The sequence below is a fragment of the Homalodisca vitripennis genome, chromosome 2 (genome assembly GCF_021130785.1).
Source record: "Homalodisca vitripennis isolate AUS2020 chromosome 2, UT_GWSS_2.1, whole genome shotgun sequence".
NCBI lineage: Eukaryota > Metazoa > Arthropoda > Insecta > Hemiptera > Cicadellidae > Homalodisca > Homalodisca vitripennis.
The window spans coordinates 190,010,887-190,031,094 of record NC_060208.1 but is presented as its reverse complement, the minus strand read 5'-3'; the positions used below and the strand labels follow the sequence as shown (position 1 = coordinate 190,031,094).

The window sequence follows — 20,208 nt, the reverse complement described above, 5'->3', positions numbered from 1 at the left end:
CATGTACATAAATGGTTAAGCTATAGACAATTTGACTTTTGTCGGAAGCCAGCATACCCTCACCAGGTCTACTGTCAAAGGACTACCCCAAGGTTGTGTGCTCAGCCCAATCTTGTTCTCACTTTATATATTCTGATGTGGGAATTCAGTTACCAAAAGAGATCCAACCCTTTTTATATGCAGATGATCTCACATTAGTCTGTAGTGGTACACGGTTTGACGGTGTTGATGCTCGGATGCGAGAAGCCCTGTCTAGTCTTACCCAGTTACTGTCAACTGCTGTCCCTGGCAATCAATGTAAATAAGTGCAAAATAATAATCTTTAGCAGGAAGAGGCAGACAACAAACCCAAATTGGACTGTAAATAATGTAAGTATCCCAGTTGGAGATTGCCTCAAAATTTTGGGTATCATTTTTGACAAAAAAACTGAAAATTTTAAACAACATGTAAGCTGTTTGGTGAGTAAAACTCTTAAGGACCTAGACATTCTTAAGTCACTGGCCTGCGGAAGGAATGGTGTACACCCTCAGCTACTTTTAAAGGTATACTGCAGTATAATCAGGAGCTAAACTAGATTATGGTGGCTTTTTGTTTTGGGCATTTACCAAATAGTGTTTTGAATAAACTAGACATTATTCAAAATCAGGCTCTCAGGTGCATATTGGGTGCTATGAAGTCAACCCCAATTTTAGCTCTTCAAATGGAAGCAGCAGTACCCAACTTGCAGACCAGAAGGGAAAATGTTAACTGAAAGACTAGTTTTCAAAGTACTGTCTGAACCTAACCATCCAGTTTATGTAAATTTAAAGTATTTAAGTATGGCAGCAAATCATCACGAATACTGGGCCAAGAAGACCACACCACTGTATATAAAATCAGTAAGTACTGTAGAAAGGATAGTAATCCAAACCTGTGTCAAAGAAACTAGGACTAATTGACAGTCTGGAGAAGCCAATTACTATGCTGGATTTAAACTTATGTTGCAGGGTAGATATTAATCGGATGGAAAATCCAAAATCCGAAATTCCTCCTGAAACACTCAAAAAATTATTTATAGAACAAATAAATGAGGAATTTTCAGACTACATAAAAATTTACACAGATGGATCGAGAAACGCAGAGGGTTCTGGAGCAGCTGTATTATTACAAGGTAGGCCTAATCATCTTAGTTATAAATTCTGTTTACCCAAAATAGCTTCCAGCTACACAGCCGAACTTTACGCCATAAAGAAAGCAATCGAGATAGCGAATCTTCAACCAGGTAACAAAGTCTAATTTGTTCTGACTCAAAAGCAGCATCCATGCAGTCAAAACAGCCTGTAAACTTGATTATATTGATAACATTACATCCCAAATCGTGGAGGAGGTCCTTTCTTCAGAAAAGAAAATATAACACTTCAGTGGGTTCCTGGTCATGTGGGTATTACACCAAATGAAATAGTAGATAAGCTGGCGAAAGAGGCAATTCAGACAGGAAAAAGTAATCAAAGATCTGGTCCTTCCGATGGGTGACTTTGTCAGCCATTTAAAATGTGAAATGACATCCTTATACAAAGCTGAAGTAGAACAAAGCAATAAAGCAAGATGGTATAGGGATGTGCAGCGGGACCTTCCTATGGTCCATGGTTTAAGATTGCTAAGATAGGAAGAAGTAAAACTAGTCACAATAATTAGGCTAAGACTGGGTCATGCACAGGTAAATGAAACTTTATTCAGAATAAACTGCTACTTTACTGAAAAATGTCTCAAGTGTACATTGAATGTGAAAGAAAGTCTTCAGCACCTAATCTTTGAATGCCCAACATATGATAGCTTCAGAGAACCATTAATACAAACATTTAAAGGAAAAGAAAGTAAGGCCACCATTCTATCTCAAAGAGCTGTTGGTAAGTTTTTGACTTAGGCGTATTGTTAGAAATAGTAAGGTACCTAAATAGTATAAATAGGTCAATTTGATAAAGGCAATTGGGTGTTACTAACATTCAAGTATAGAACTCTTCCACACTATCTTGGAGTCATATTTGTTACCTACTCCAGGTTCTAACAATTTGTATTTATCTCCAGGGTCTGAATCCTTTTCGGAAAGTAGAAAGTCGCCTGGAGGACCTCAGGCGTGAAGAAAGTCTGATCAGTGGGCCCCAACCATTTCCATTGATCCTGTAACCTAAAAGCCTTTCCTATAGCTTGTCCCCTCTGTGTGTAAAAATAACTGAACACTACAGGAACAATTGATTGATAACAAAGTAGGTTATAGGCAAATACTAACATTTATGTGGAATTGTAAATTAACTTCCCCTTCCCATGAAAAGAAACAGTGTGAAAGTGAAATAAAAAAAAAAAAAAAAAAAAATTAACACCCTCACCACAAATCAGTTAAATGCAATACATACAGTGAAAAGTGAAATAAATAGTAAGGGTTATTCAAAACATTCAAAGTGCGATAAAAACAGTGGAAAGTGAAATAAATAATAAAGACTATTGTGGTTCCATGCCCATATGGTAGCAGAACCAGCTACATTTTGGTAGCTAAGAAAGAAAGAAAGAAAGAGTGTGGAATATCATGCAGTGCAGTGCACTTTTGTAGATAAATGTAATGGAATTTGAAGTTATATTTTATTTTTATTGTAGTCCATTTATCAGTGCTAACCTTTGTTTATAACATATAGCTAGTAATTGTCTCCAAACCTGTAATTATTTATTTACATATTATTATGTCAGTATCAGTAATGTCAGTGTGACAGCTTCAACTGCAAGCAAATTAAAAAAATAAAATTAGACTAAATTTTGTAAATAGATAAGATTTAGATTTCTTTGTAGTGAGAAAACATGGAAGACAGTGAAAAAGTAAGTTGTTATGGAATTATTACTTAGAGCTCTTTACATAGTTAAAAAAAAAATCTTTGGTGTAGGTCTACTAGGTTATAAAAAGTATTTAAAATTTTTGAAATTTGCATTAGCTCTGTACATGACAGTTTATTTATTCAAGGTACTTTGTTTGAAGTTTATTTTTGACGATGGAAGGATTGTGAAGGAAACAGGATTTTTCCGGACATTTGCCATCGTTCACGAAACAAAAAATCAGTAACACTACGTTTCAAGATCTGCAATCTGAACTGTGTTACTGATTTTTTGTTTCATTGAACGATGACAAATGTCCGGAAAAATCCTGTTTCTATTCAAGGTAAAAATGCTAGGCTGCTATTACGGGCAAATGTTAATAAGTGGCCTACACTCGTTATTTGATTGCTTTTATTGAATGGTTTGATTGTTTTTATCCAAAGGATAATTCGATATTACAATTTATTTAACTTATCATATGATTTCAACTTATTAGTTTTAGTAATTTTAATGTAAACAATAAACAAGAAGAAGTAGGCTAACTAATATTTTGAGCCTTTGAAAATGGCGATGAATGTGAGGAAAATATGTGAGAAATTTGGGAAACAAGAACTTGGTTGTTATATACCACTTGGTCCCGGGGGAAGATCCATTGTGTTGCACAATCACTTACCACTATAAAAACTTAAAAAATCATTAAAAATAATGAAAATGTCTAATATGAAAACGAAACACATAAAAATGCGGGAAAAGTACCTCCCTAGGAGCGAGAAATACAGCGTTGTGATAGCTTGAGTGCTGGCCGCACAGACACTGACTGGTTACCTCATTTCAGAACAAAGGCTCTGTGGTAACCCGCAGGGAACGTGTTAACAAATAAATTAACATCAAGCATAGCAATAGTGTAAAAATTTTACAAAACTTCTGCCTTAGTTCGGCATAGTTGTTTATATCGGTCAATGGTATCAGTAGAGTTTACACCAGTCATAATTTTAACCTTACTAATGTCCCTCAGTAGAGTGCCATAAGTGGACCTGGTTATTTATATTGAAATTATCAAACTGTATTTAATTAATATACCCATTGATATAATCAACTAATAATAATAATTTGAATAAGAACTAAATCATCTGCACCAACTTTACACACATTTTCATATTCTAAACACAATTTGTTCAATACTTAACTTCTTTTAAATAAATGAAGATAGTTAACTTTTAGAACACTATATAAAATAACACTAAAAGATAATTTACTGTGTCTTTTTCGGTTTCTAGATGGTTTTGTTGTTACGTTTTCTCTATTATTAAAATTTTATTTTTCCTATTACCCACCTTAATGTTATAGTTTGATTAATGGTTATGATTCCTTTATTATTTATTATATTATGTGATTGTTTAAACTATTGGTATTACTTTGAAACATGTGACTTTAATTTAGTGTTTTAGATATGTTGATATCGATTGATAGTTCTATTATTCAATATATAAAGTATCGATGATTGTAATAAGCGATATAAAAACCGGGACCGCTAAATACTCTACCCTAATTGCTTTTTAATTGAACATTGTGTTTTTAAGAATGAGTGTGTTCGTTGTCTTGTTTTTAAACTGGGAGATTAGTTTGGATGTGACAAAAAGTTTAGGCCTAATCATAAAAAAAGTTTTTAATGTTGTAAATTTAGAAAATCTGCCTGTGTATGATCTTTTTTGTATGGACATAGAAAATTATTTTGGTCTTATTATACAACACTAGCTGTTACCCGCGGCTTCGCACGCAATCTTAGAACCAAAGTCCTTATATTACTTAGTAAAAGCAATTATAATGTAATATAATGGGAGTCCTATAAAAATTTAAAAATGTAAGTAGGCATACATCAGGTAGATATTATTTAAGTTCCTGGTAAATAGTATCAGAGTTTAACTTAATTATTATATCATGTTTGGCACGTGTAGGAGCATTTCTGGTTCTAATTAATTATATACATAACGTCACAGCTGAATCTGCCTTGTCAACCCGATCAAGAAAACACAAATCTCAGATCACACAGGTCTCGGAAACTTACTTCGGTCAAAAAGTGTATATTTCCAGTCCTTGTCATATATTTCAGGTCCAAGATATTTCCAGTACTATAGTAGAGTTTGCCTTGTTGTTCTGACGAAGAAGAAATATATAATTATGTATACTTACGTAGGACCGAGATGCCTACTTCGGTTAAATAGTGCCTACTTAAGACCATTTAAATTCACTTACCTACTATGTCACAGTTTAGCTTGCCATATTGACTCGATCAAATTTTATATACGTTTGATTATCTAGTTCTTGGAAATCTACTTTGGTCAAAATCGTGTTGACATAGTTGAGTTTACCTTGTCCTGATGAAGAAAATACAGACATAAGTAGGACTGAAAAGCCTAAATTACGACCTAGGGGAGAGTCCTACCTACTTACTATGTACTTTCGGTATAAGAGGGAAATCCTTATTAAGGATTTGCAACTTTCCAAAATAATCGTTATTAAAGGTTTGCGTTACACTTGTTTTTTGGACTTTAGCCAGGGAAAGAATGAATTGTTGAGGCATGTTAGTTATTGAGTGAATATATGAAAAATAAATAACCTTTAATGTCCTCTTTTTCGCACAGGTTTCTTAGTGTAATGCATATAAACCTGATAAAATTATGGAAAGTAATTTTTCTACATGATTGGCCCAATTAAGAGTTTTGTCTATTTCTAAACCCAAAAATTTAATACTATCCTTATTTTCAATTGTTTTATTATAAATTGTGATTATAGAATACGCTTAACCTTATGCCTTAAGATTTTATTGACTCCTGAAGAAGAGAATAGATTCAGAAATGTGTTCTATTTGTGTAACATATAACGATGGCAAATATCGGAAACTCTGTTATCCATTCAAATTATTCATCTTCTGTAATGAACTTTAAATAAAGGATATAAAAGTCAGCACTACAAACTGTTTAGCCAAAGCGTGTCTTGATATTGTTTAAATTTGTTGATACTTTAATGCAATTTTGTCTAGTTTTTAGTAATGTAAATTTGTTAATTTTAAAAATTAAAAATAGTTACAAAAAAGTACAAGATTTGTTTTTAAAAATGAGCAACAATTCAAGCCAAATTAAAAATATCTCACTCTTGCTGGGTCACACAAATTAAGAGATCTTTGCCTTTTACAACTACATATTAGTAAATGTTCCTATGTTTACCCTTATTGAGTCTAACTTTCTATAAATTTGAAAATGTTTTCCTTACATTTTTAAGAAACAAAATTAATGAAATATCCTTGACAGATACTAGAGAGATTATTCAAAAGCTGTTTAAGCAATTTGCAACCTCATACTATTTCTATATACATTGTAACGATGACTGAAACAAAGTGAATTCGTACGCCTAACTTTGAGTCAGCATGGAAAACACATGTGGTTCAGTGTATGAGGTATGGCTATTAAATAACGGGACTGATATTGTAAAAAAATTTATTTTCATTTTAAACATAATTACTTATTATCACCTTCAATATACACCCCTTCTCAATCCCTTTAACGCTCCATGCGATTTTCCATTGTTGGAAACAATGCTGAAAGTCATCTTCTGTCAACTCTTTCAGGAGTCTTGCCGCTTTTTCTTGAACAGCTTCTACGGATTCAAATCTCGTACCTTTCAATGCAGATTTCACCTTAGGGAAAAGATAAAAGTCGCATGGTGCTAGGTCTGGCGAGTAAGGTGGATGTTCTAACACTGGGATGCTGTACTTGGTCAGGAACCGCTTGACAGATAACGCGGAATGAGCTGGCGCATTGTCTTGGTGCAAAATCCATGATTTGTCCTTCCACATTTCGGGTCGTTTTTTTCTTACTCTTTCACGTAGTTTATTAAGTACCTCAAGATAATAATGTTGATTAATTGTTTGACCTTCAGGAACCCAGTGAAGGTACACAATCCCACGAATGTCGAAAAAAACAATCATCATTGCTTTAAATTTTGACTTGCTCATTTTTGCTTTTTTGTTCTTGAAGTTGAGGTCTTCCAATGCATGGATTGGCGCTTCGTTTCCGGATCATAAGTAAAAAACCACGATTCATCACATGTTATTATTCTTTCCAATAAATTTGGGTAATTTTCAATGGCATTCAAAGTGTCAGTACAAACATTTTTACGAGCTGCTTGTTGATCAATCGTAAGAATTGGTATCATTTTTGCACACACTTTTTGCATGTTCAAATTGTCATGTAAAATTTGCTGTACACATTTCTTTATCAATGCCTACAGATTCAGCAACTGCACGAATGCTTAATCGTCGGTCAGACCGAATCAAATTAGCAACTTTTTCAACATTGTCTTCCGTTTTTGATGTTGAAGGACGACCTGGCCGCGAATCATCTTCCACATCTTGTCGACCATCTTGAAAACGCCATTCAAACACACGAGTCCGCGATAAACATTCACTGACATACACTTCTTTTAGTAAATTATAGGTTTCTGTAGCGGTTTTTCCAAGTTTAACGTGAAATTTAAAACAATTTGTTGCTCTATTATTACGCTAATCATTTTCCCGGCAAAACAAAATAACAACACTTACATAAATGAAGGTTATGACACAACGATGTTGTTTACAGAAACGAGACTAACTGCATTCTGAAGTGGAAGTCTCAAACTACACAGCTGTTGGTCATTGTTGGTTGGCGCATGCGCACTCGTGCCACTGCAGCGTCAGTCCCGTTATTTAATAGCCATACCTCGTATTTGGCATCTCTACTCGTCTCATCCCATACTCAGTTCCTATGTTGATGCCCATTCTTATCAAACATGAAAGAGTATTAGTAATAATAGGTTAATTACTTTTCAGGAATCACTTGGGAATGGAAAAATAAATGACAAAGCTGTTGTGAATGTTTCAAATGTCATTGATGAAAATGACCTTGAAAGTTTACAAATAGATGAAGATTTCATGAATAATACAGAATGGAAAGAGAAAGATAAACACATCTTTATTCTCAGTAGTGCTGGAAAACCGGTATATTCAAGGTAAGGCTTTCATTACAAGCGGTAAAAAACATACTTAGTGTAGAAAAAAATACAAAATCATGTTTAAACTCTAATTTTATACAATTTTGTATATATTAAAGTTATTTATTATTAAGTATCTACATCTAAAAACTAGGTATTCAAAATGCCCACAGAATAATTAAAGGGTAAAAATTTGATCCAAATGTTATCAAGTTATATTTACTTAATGTTACACTATAAATTTACTAACAATGTGACCATATAAACTTATTCGTTCTTAAAGCAAACGTGTGTATGTTGGGAATTAGTCGAATGACAATTATTGCTTGAGTTTAAATATCCACCAGATTGAAATGGTTATTATTTAAGACTTATTACAAACTCATCCAAGCAATGAACTGTTGTGTAGTCTTGATTTCTAACTTTGAAGCTTGTGCATGTTTTCAGGTATGGCAGCGAAGATCGCCTAGTGACCCTGTTCGGTGTGATGCAAGCCCTAGTTTCCTTTGTCCAAGACAGTGACGATGTGATCCAATCTATACATGCTGGTGACTGTGTAATAGTTTTCCTGATCAAGGGTCCAATCATATTGGTTGCTGTCTCCCAAATTTATGAGTCTGTTGACCAACTATCTCTTCAACTCAGGTTAGATTTTGTTTAGTCTATAAACATTTTGATTTGTTTTGTGTGTAATCCTTTGAACTGCAGTTTTACCATGGGGTTTTATGATTTGGTGTTGTAGTTTAAATGGTTTTTAACTCGTAAACACTATAGTTTAATAAAAACAAGATTTTGTTTGTAAAATCTTTTGTTATTTTTTTGTATCTTTGTATTTTTTTCTAAATTCCTTGTTTACATATTATAGTTATTTAAAAATGCCTACTTTCCAAAATACATTGAAATGTTATAAAAATGTGTAACAATGAATTAAGCACTTAGAGGATTAAAGCAGATTAAGGATTAACAACTGATGCTATAGTAAAAAATCTTTAGAAAGTAGAGAAAAAAAGAAAGTAAAATTGATACTAAGACAAAGCCTTCATACCATTTTATATATGTTTACAACACAGTTAATTATGAATTGTGTGTATCTGCGATAAATGGTGATTAGTCCTTCTCATGCAAGCCTTGTCCTTCCTGATAATAAACAGTGGTTATAAAAGTAAATAATTAAAATATTTTGGTTGTAAAATATTAATAGTGTTTGGAAATAAAAACTGAAAACCTTGAATAATATTTATTAACTTCTAATCATGTTATTGCACACTTTAGAGATAAAATACTAATATAAAAATCTTGTATTGAGGGGACAAGGACAAACACAATATACCTCTTTGTGTCATACTAAGGAAGGAAGAAATTAATAATGGAATTAGATATTTAAAAACTGTTATTTGAAATCTTAAACTATTCAAGTTTTTGTGATTGTCTCAAGTATTGTTAGTTATAAAAGTGATTATATCTTATTCCATCAAGTATAAAACTAACCATAACTGTATAATGATACTACTCATAGCTGTTTTCTGATACAGGTACGTTTATAATCAGATTGTGAGCATCCTCACACTGAAGCAGCTGACTAAGATATTTGAAGAGAGGCGCAACTTTGACTTACGGCGTCTGCTGACAGGCTCTGAACGCCTGATTGATCACATCCTGAACTTCACAGAGACGGAACCCATGTATCTCCTGAGTGCCATCAAATGTCTACCACTGTCCTCCACTTTTCGAGAGGCCATCGGACAGACTATTGTCTCTGCCTGCGCCAAGATCAAGGTATGTATCTCCTGAGTGCCATCAAATGTCTACCACTGTCCTCCACCTTTCGAGAGGCCATCGGACAGACTATTGTCTCTGCCTGCGCCAAGATAAAGGTATGTATTTCCTCAGTGCCATCAAATGTCTATCACTAACCTACACCTTTCGAGAGGTCATCGGACAGACTATTGTCTCTGCTTGCGCCAAGATAAAGGTATGTATCTCCTCAGTGCCATCAATTGTCTACATTGTGTACTTCACAATAAACAGTTATAAACACAATCAGTTGTTTCTGTAATGGTGTCTTTGGCTTGTCAACAGTTGTAGGTATATAATGTGTATGCATGGGATAAATTGTGTCGCTGCAGTAACGGAATTTCGAATGGTACTTAATAATGCTTTTTTTTAACAAAAAATAAAGCTTAGAACTGGAATATATTGATACTATAATTTTGATTTAGTGCTGTAGTTTTAAATATCAGAACACGAGTCTCAAACATTTATTCTACAATCAGAACAATTCTTACAATTGCCACTTGTTAAGTTAAACATCCTCGACAGTAACTCTTTATAGTTATTGTTCTATCAAACTTGGATTTATTACCACATGAGACAGCTGTAGCTTTTATTCACTATGTTTGTTGCAGAATCTAGTTTATGCCATCTTAATAGCAGATAACCAGTTAATTACCATGGTACGCATGAAGAAGTACAACCTGCAAGCCTCTGATCTCCATCTGATATTCAACTTGGTGTCAGCTTCAGAGTCCTTCAAAGCTGCTGAGAGTTGGACTCCGATATGTCTACCTAACTTTGACTCTAGGTGAGGACATCCTTTACTGACTTCGACACTTTACAAGGGCATATTTCTATCTGCTGGATTAACCTTACTTTTACTAAAAGAGGGTTAATATTCCTTCCGGCTCAGAAGACAGGTAGATTTCACATGAAGCAGTCACCTGGAAATATAAAACTGAAAATGCATTGTTAGTTTAGTTGTTCAATTTGCAAAACACTGATGGGACAATAACTCTTCATGTTGGTATGTTAATATAATCGTATAACACTCTATAACTTTGAAACCTTACAAGACAAAAATTGTTATAAGCATATAAATTTCTTTGTAAAAAGGTGGAGTTGATTTAGTTGCAATTAATACAAAATTATGTTTATAAAGATATTTATTTACAACGTTTCGATTGTATACTTCTATGTCTTTAAACTGCTGCCACCTTGAAACCTTATAAGTTGCCGAAATATAAGTAAAAATAAATTTTCCTTGATATTGTGTGATAATTTTTGTAAAAGTGTCAATTTTGATTTATGTTGTGAAACACCTGACATAATAATTTTGCTTGAATGCAAATGATAGTCTTTTTGAAACGTTTCATTGGTTGAGACTACTCTGAAAATTTTAAGACATGACAAAAAAAAAGGTAAGAATAAACATTAACGTAGATGACCTGAGAGTTTTAAAACACTTTTGAAAATTTTGAATACCCACCTTAATGAAACCTTAAGACATAAAAAGAGTGAAGGTATAAAAGTTGTTTCTAATTACGTAATATACACACCATTTTGTGTCTATGGTGGGAATTAGTTCCATTAAATTTTGTGCTCTAATGTGAAATGCCACTATCTTTGAACTTTTCATTAGTTGAGACTGACTAATGAACTCATCCAAGTTATGTGCAAGTACTGCCTTTGTACCAGTGAAGTTTGGATATTATAAACATTTTCACTGCATTTGTTGTGTTATTTTGCATAAGACTATACATACATTAAATAAATGTATGTACCAATTTATAGGATTTTGGTAGTTTTAGATCCTGGGGGTCATGATTGGAGAAGATGCCAAAATATTTCTCAGAAATTGTGTTGGATGATTGCAATAGGGTTTTAAGAGATAGATTTTTTATGAGATCTACCTACTATAGGGAGTGTTGATTATGACTATTTTATCGTATCTATTACACATTATATGTAGTAAAATCTTTTGCCCAGAACTCCCTATATTGCCCCAAATATAGACATATTGTTCAGTAAAAAAGTGATTTGTTTCAAAGAGATGTACAAGTATCATCTTTCCATAACGGACAAACCAATAATAGACCTATAGCAATTGTTAGATACAACATCACTTTCCTTAAATACAGGAGACTTATTTCCATCAGAAAAAAACCATTATTGAGGTGTATGAGAGGAGGAATTCAGACACTTCCACCACTTACTTCAACATGGTAATTGACATACAATAAATATCAAGACTTGCTGAAAACTTGAACTGTCCAGTGATCCAAACAACATCTGAAGATGAAATCAGATTCCTCTCAGATAGTAGATTGATATCTCATATTACCAAACCCAAAAGACTGACTGTCACTGTAGCAACAGAACATACCTAGTTAAAAGCTATTAACCCTATGCACTCAAAGGCAGTATTTATAATTTGTCGGTACCGGTCAAGATTAATACGTCCATAGCTCGTAAGGCCAACACCACTGGCCATAAACATAGCAGTTATTTTGTAATATTCTCTTTGTTTTATAAATGAATGGTGGGTGAGTGCTGAAACCTATCAAGCAGCTTTATTTTAAAGTAATTTTTAAGTATATCAGTAAATTTTAAATTAGTCTATAATTCTTCTCTAAACATTGACTGTGCAAATAAGACGAATTACGCGTAGTGAGCCTATACATTGAAGTGATAGAAACCTAGAAAATTGTACTAGAAGACGTGTGCCAACTATTCTTGACTACACATAGGTATGTATGGCCTACTTTATAACATTTTATTTATATATCTTTGTTAACAATATACATATAAGAGTTACATTTCCCAAACTTTGTTTATCTTTGTATTAGAAAGATTCATTAAAAATACATTTAAAATTATTTTTCATTTTTTCTTTAAACATTTTAAGTTGTTATGGAAATAACGCGGAGGAAATTGAAAAATAATTCCGATTTGGGGAGGTAAACAACAAATATGGCCACCGAGCTATCAATGAAAGTAGTGCAGCCATCTTTACTGGCCATTCAAATTGCAAGGACAAATTACAGCAAAACTAACGCAAGCTGTCTGCAACCTTGGTGTAGCCAGTGCTGCTGGCCTTTTGAGCGCAAAGGGTTAAAATTATTATCAGAGTTTGTTTTTGGCATGAATGATTTCTTTTAAATTCGGTTTACCAAGTTCTATGTTGCCTGGAAGGTTTTCTAGTCATTTGAAACTTGATAATGTTGGCTTTCTTTTTAGCTTCATCCACTTACCAGGAACTTCAACAAGTTCCTGGGTTTTAGTTATAACTGAGAGATGGTTGTGTCATTGTAACCTCTCCAGTTTTCTATCTGTATAAAAGATCTTGGAAGGTCCATTATTTAGCTTTGCTTCATTCTTGGGAGTGCCGATGGCCGAGCGGTCTAAGTCGTTGGACTTTGGGTCTGAGTTAGAGATAGCGCAGGTTCAAATCCTATCTATGACCGTTGCACTTTTTATCAGTACCATCAACCTTGTACTGTATCGACTCTCCCCCTTATTCTGTTTGATAAGATCCTCGCACAGGCCAGTGGCCCATGAGGATGGACAGAATAAGGCTTAAAAGGAGATCGGTCCCCTTAAAAAAAAAAAAATTAAATTCTTACTGTATTAAAGTCTGACAGTAATCTCCAGTCCAATGACGAAAATTCTCTCCTTTTCAGAGATTCTACAATATCATTACCATTTGCATTGATAAGAAGGTAAAATTGTAGTTTTTAAGGCAGATAACCATTTTCCAGTGTATAGCTCCATAATATGATGTTTTTCACAGTGGGTTTCTCCATGCTCATGTGTCATACCTGGCTGAGGATTGTCAGGCATGTCTTCTGTTGCTCACTGTCGACCATGACCTCTTCTTCACTCTGTCGGAGGCCAAGCAGCGTATTGTGGAGGTACGATTGGCCTACTATCACTCTTTAACACTTAAGAGATAGATGTTGGGTGAAATGAATACTGTTTATATTGGATGCTGAAACTACATAACAGTTTCAAAGTGTCATAATTACCTTAAAAGAAGAATATTGTGGTTTATTTTTATCTGAAGTTAGGGCATTAGAAAACTTTATATACATACAAGACATTAGTCGTGCAGATTCCAGAGAAACATAACCAATGCTTGCTATGAAAGTTCATAACATTATTGAGGACTAAAAAAATTAAAAAATTACAGGGTTGAACGATCAAGACAGCACAACAATGATTGACATAAGATTTAACCAAAGAAATACACTTTATAAATCCATATTTTTTCATTTTTAAAAATCAGTTTAAACTTTAAAATAAACTCTCCAACAATTAATAGTAAAATTATTTTATTGTCAACAAGGTTGTAAACCTTAAAAGTTTTTACTATTATGAGTATTGCACCAATGAGTATTTTATTTACAGATAATTTATAAAAATATTGAATATTGAAATTCCTTGAAATATGATTTACGGTGTTGTCTTGTGTCTTGTGTTTCACAGTCAATTGTGTAGTTAGAAAGAGCTGACAGCAAGCGCCACCTTGATCGATTTTTTTCATCTACTATAAACTACATGTTGAACGGCTTTCGATACATAGGTATCGATACACCGATAGTTCATTTCATCTTCTTTCCAACGATGTATAACTCGAATGTATTACACCGAAAATATCCGAAATATATTCATTATAAGATCGGACTGCGCGATGCGTACAGCGTACGTCGCGGGCCGAGTTCAGCAGTAAACACTAGACGTACGGTGTACGTCGCAGTGCGTCGAAGGGTTGCCATGAAGACTTTTTTAATAAATTTATTTATTTAGAAAAATCAGCAGCAAAATAAACCCATTGCTATAAGCACAACTAATTTCTTCTTTTTATAACCAGTGTTTGCTAGGCAGGTCCTTCCTTTTTAACGGTTGAATATTCAAGAACATCATATTAAAACTGTCAGGTTTACAGTGTATAGTGGATTTTTTATATACAAGTGATAGACTCAATGCATTGTTTGGAAGGACCAAGAGGCAGAGTTAAATTATTTTTACTTGTATTAACAGTAGTTCCAGCTGTAATTACTTTATCATGAATGATATCTCCCATAACCCCATCGAGAACCGCACAAGACATGTCAGCTACAACGTCACTTTCACTTTTGTTTTTAAGTACAAATGTGTCAGTGTAGGTTGTGAAGAAGAGCGAGTCATCACTATCATTGGTGTCCCATATAAGGAACAGTCTTCATTGACCCAACCAGTAACAGCAAGTGGTACAAGCTAGACTTGATCTTTGACATTGAGCATTCCCTTTCTAAGATCTGTACACTTCGTGACATTCCTTTTTAGTATTCTAAATTATTTTTGCTTCACAAGTAAAAACTAGACTGAGATTAACCCAGGTACTGGTGACGCTGTAGCAACAGTCAAACATGGCCATGAAAAAGCTACTTTATAAACTAACTATAATGCTTTTCGAGGAAAGTAATGATAAATAAATGTATCAATTAGTTTGAAGTTTGGTACTTTTCGATCTTTGATGCAAGTCAGAGAGAAGAAGAATATTGTATTTAATTTTCATTCATGTAATTTCTTTGCTATTTACGTTTTGGCTAGTTTGTATGTTTCTTGTTTCAAGTATGTAATATTATTTAAAGTTATTATTTAGTCAAATGGTATAAACCTGTTTTGAAAAGTATTTCTCTTTCATGTGAATGATGTATTGAAATAAATAATTAGTGTTTTGTTTCAAAATAACCCAAGCTTCTTAATCTATGTAGGCCTAGGTTAGGAGTGTCAAGTTTGTATTGTAGCAAGTTTTACTTATTTTATATGTTGAATGTTACCAAAATATGATATGCATTTGAAATGATTAGGAACTATTTAGATCAATCTAGTAACATAAGAGAGTTGTTAGAAAGTGAACCAGTAGACTATGACAGCGGTAGTGAATCCGATTAGGTCTAGTGTTAGATCTCAGTCCCTCAACCGAAACTAGGTATATGTGTTCACAATGTGTACTTGTTATTGATAAATTAAATGTTAATTTTAATATGATAAATATTTCAAATTTTTTTAAATCAAAAAGAATTTTACTTATAAAATTATGCATAGTAAAAAGTACAGATTTGAATGACAAAATATATATATATATATATATATGACAATGCATAATCAAATAACTTTTAGTATTTCTTATATTTTTTATAAAATATCCTTGCAAAACCTGGAAAGTGGCCTGCCAATAGACGTAATTTTGTTGCCAGTTATTGAATAATGTTTTTGGAAAAGTTATGAAACATTGAGGTAACACTGCCTTGTGTGTTTGCAGCGACTCCGCCGTAACAACAGTCTAGAGGCGATCAATGCAGCACTGGCTGAGCCTCCGACGACAGTGGCAGAATTGGGTGTGACAGGTCTACGACACTGCCTGTACAAGTGTCGAACGAGCCAGCAGCTGTGGAGCCCTGCCGTAGAGGCTCCATACCACACAGAGGAGCAAGCAGTGAGACTGCGCCGCGTGTACCAACAGCTACACGGGTGTGTCCACCGCCATAATGGCGCTCTGAAGCTGGCTTACCAACAACTCCCACTGGAGACCATGCTCGGCTGGGTGAGTTAATATTTGGAACAGTGTAAATCTTCTTGACCATCTTGAATTACTGTTGTTAATTATTTACAGCACAAAAATATCGATGAAGTTAACAAAGCCAACAAGCATGTCCGATAAGTTTTCCCAAAATATATCAGGCAGTGATTAAACATTGATTCCAGAAAATTTATGTTGGATGTACTTTCAAATCTGGTTTCTTGCAGTTACATTTGAAATGAAGAGGAATTTATTCTTTGTTCATTTCAAATTTACTATATCCATGTGTTAGTTTAGAATCGCTAAATGCCTTTAGTCAAATTAACTCATTATATTTTCTGTTAAAGGTCTACCAATAAGTTACCTGTCACACAAGTGGTCTCTTTAAGGCATTATTTTAAGAATGTTGCTTACAAGTAGCAGAGAAACTGTGTATTAAGAGTAGTATCAATAGATAGTTTCCTCTTTTGCCATTATGTGTAATAGCTATTTCTTTTGCTTCTATTGAGTAAATATTGACAAAAAACAGTTAATGTGTTTTCCATGAATTAAATGGGGTATGGAAAATTATAATTGCAAATGGTATGTGTGTAGTACTGAATGTAATTGCTGTGTACAACTTGGTTTACCTTAGTATAAACTAAGTTTATTTTTACATCAAATCATCATTACGTTGATCACTCATTATATTTTTAGTGTCAATTACACATGAAACGAAATGAGAAATGTCTTTATTATGGAGGCGGAGTTAGGACTTAAAAATCTTTTCTTCCACTGGGAAGAGTAAGGATAATAATATCAATTGGATATTTTGTTGGCTTACCAGAGCCATGGGTTTTATAAATGATTGATAGGTAGAATTGGAAGGTCTGCTACTTGTTAACAAAACCGACAGTGATGATGATGTGTCAGTATTTGTCACATAGGGTGTTACAATATACTGTATAGGAGTCGTGTTACTGGTGACATAACTTCGAAGTAGGACTAATGCAGTGCTCCTTGAAAATGTTTCAAAATGTAAATAAAATAAGTGTGACTGGTACACAACAGTTGAAGTGTGTACAAGACGTAATAGTAAAATAGCATCAGAGGGTATAATTACGTCATGCTATTACTGATTCCTAAAAGACCTATAATGGTGACTGTAGATAGCTCTTGACAGATGACACTAGATCAGAGGTGGCCATTACATTATTGATCAATTAGTGCAATTACTCGGGAGAGCCAGTTGCTGTACAGTTTACGACTTCGGACTGTGGACCTGAATTAGAGACAGTGCAGTTTCAAATCCTGCATGGACAAATGCACTTTTTATCACAATTATCCACCTTGTATACACCTTACTTGTTCAGTTCCCTGCACAGATATTTAGTCCTTGGTAAATTAGCTTATTCAAGTATGGCTACAAAATCAGCCTTTTCTTTTTATTAAAAAACATTAGTTTGATCGTCTATTTTATTCTATACAATGCTTTAAGGTGTTTTCTTTTATGTAACGTCAGAGCATTTTATTTCATAGTAAAATTTAAAACAACAATGTGCCATCTTTTAAAATGTGAGTGTTGAAGTAAATTACAACAAAATGTTTCTTGAGCATGATAATTCTCTTTTGACCCTTGAAAAGTGCACCAAAAGTCTGTCAGTAATTAATAAACCTAAATATTATTTATAAATGTTTCAGATTACAGCAGGATTCGAGCTTTATGTTGCATTCGAGCCTTTAATGACAAAGAGGAACACAATTAATGCAGTTAACAAAATACTTCAATGGATACATAAAAAGGAAAGCCGATTGTTTATTCCTACCATGCCTACATTTTAATGTGATGTATTTTATTTTATTTGTAAATAGAATTTAGTTTAATATTGTATTTATAATGAATTATGTATAATTATAAAATTTGTATTAATTGAATTTGTTTTCACCTTTTTTATCCTATAATCATGCTTGTATTTAGTAATTGTGTGCTCCTGTGCCATCAGTCTTTCACCCTCTCCCTTATTCCTACCCACCCCTTCCCATAATCCACCAGCCAGCCCCGTACAGTGACACATACATTAATATACACCTCATACATCAGGGACCAAGCTATGATTTAACATTTTTTTACTTCTTGGTTTTCTCTTAATTATAATGACATTTATTCAATAATCCAGTGTTAGTTCCAAAGTTTGCATAAGTAAATTAGTAAAGAAAAATCAGCGTTTCAAATTAAACCTATTTATTTCCATAAGATTGTAGATAACAATAATTTCAGTTTTATAAAACAAGTTTTATTAATTTATAAAGCCTTTCTTTAAATTAAAAAGAACTGCCTTTAAATTAGGTAAGTAGTTGTATTTTTCTAGATTGCCTATGGGCAAATTGTCAATTACTTCATCGAAAACTAGACGGTTCTTTATGTCTGATTAAAATTTGCTCTTAATCATATCACAAGTTACCAAGTTACAAATGTTTAAGTTGCAGCTAGGTTGAAAAGAACAAAAACCGGTACCGTTTTTTGTCGATATTGAAATAAAAAAGCTAAATTTTAATGTAACTCCCGTTACTGTTACTTCATAACTAGTTAGTTTGTAGTTAATGTTCAAACTCGGGTATCTGTAACTACATACGAAAGGAGAAGAGCAGTGAATTTCCTCTAGAGCAGTATCTGGTGATATATGCAAACCTATGTGCATTAAGGTGTGCCATCCTCATCCGGATTGACATCCTTATGACTCATGAGTAATATAACATAATGTATTATAATCATTATTTTAATGCTTTGTAAATATTTTACTATAAATATGAAAAATATATGTTTTGTGCCCCCCTTACAAGAGCACAGAATAGCATGTGCCTAATACAGGCCTGCATATGTGTGGAGATTTTAATTGTATGCAATTCAGAATAAATAAAATACACAAAATTGTCTTTGGCCTGGCAACAAGTGACTGTCTACAATTCATACATCCTCAATCTAGCCTAAAAGGGGTTTTTAAACTCTGCATGTAATAAAATTTCCAAATTATTTTTGTTTGTATAAAAATATTGTGTTGTGTTTTGGTACATATAAGATAAATAGAGCTAAAATCAATCAAATTATATGCAATACTTAATAGACATTGTTTTGGTTTTTTCATTGTAGTATAGTATTTTGGGAGGTTAGGCAGAGACATGGTTTTTATCCACATTGCTTAAATTATATTTTTGTACAAAATCTGTATCTATAAGCCCCAAAAACTCGTTACTAACATTAATCATGTACTCTGTAGAGTTCAGATGGGAATTATAAGAAATCTTTTGAGGCAAATATTTTTTACAATACTGTCATGAAAGTTTATGAAAACCTGCAAACATTTTCATTTATAATGTGACCATCCAATTTGGAACTAATGCGAGTGTTTTTATAGAAACGATTTTAGAGAGTTTTAGGTTTTATTAACCTTGTAAATTAGCAAGAACTCATGAGATCTCAAAGCAACTAATGCAAGAAGATTTCTGAGGAAGGTTCTGAATAAAAAGCCATTAAATTCCAATATCAGAGCTCCACTTTATTGGCCTTAGAAGTTGCAAAATTAATAAATCGTAAAAATTATAAATGCAATGAATTTCATAATATTTAACATAAATATTGTTTTCTGAAAGGATGCTGTCTTATGAAACCTTGTTGAAGCTGCAGAGAGCAGAGTTTCATCTTGGGATCATTCCATGTATCAAACAAAAGAATGTTAGAATCAAACAAAAGAAGAGATAAGTACTTTGTTGTTGGATCCTAGCAAAGCTTTTGACATTGAACCTCACTCAGAACTTATTGAAAAACTAAACCCATATTGGGCTTGAAGATGTTAAATTGTCTATAGTTCTTATTTGTCTGATAGGTATCAATTTGTCAAAATAAGTGACCAGAGTTCTGATCTTAAGAGGGTGACAAAGGGAGTTCCCCAGGGCCCTTTCTTGTTCGTGGTTTTAATTAATGACCTCCTCAAAATTCTCACCCAACAAGTATGTCCTTTATGCTGAC

The 20,208-nt window shown here is 33.4% G+C and overlaps 1 protein-coding gene across 2 annotated transcripts; it reads left to right on the top strand.

Annotated features, from left to right (window-relative positions):
- Window positions 1–2,553: 2,553 nt before the first annotated feature.
- Window positions 2,554–18,119, top strand: LOC124355211 (vacuolar fusion protein MON1 homolog A). Of its 2 annotated transcripts, none has more exons than XM_046806228.1 (8): window positions 2,554–2,842; window positions 7,701–7,882; window positions 8,312–8,509; window positions 9,397–9,640; window positions 10,270–10,445; window positions 13,431–13,551; window positions 15,948–16,229; window positions 17,886–18,119. In XM_046806228.1, the coding sequence occupies exons 1-8, from the start codon at window positions 2,828–2,830 to the stop codon at window positions 18,024–18,026; spliced, it is 1,359 nt and encodes a 452-aa protein (XP_046662184.1). In that variant the 5' UTR covers window positions 2,554–2,827; the 3' UTR covers window positions 18,027–18,119. The 2 variants fall into 2 exon arrangements, with proteins under 2 accessions (XP_046662184.1, XP_046662183.1); XM_046806227.1 differs by having other exon boundaries at window positions 2,554–2,845; window positions 7,704–7,882.
- Window positions 18,120–20,208: the final 2,089 nt, after the last annotated feature.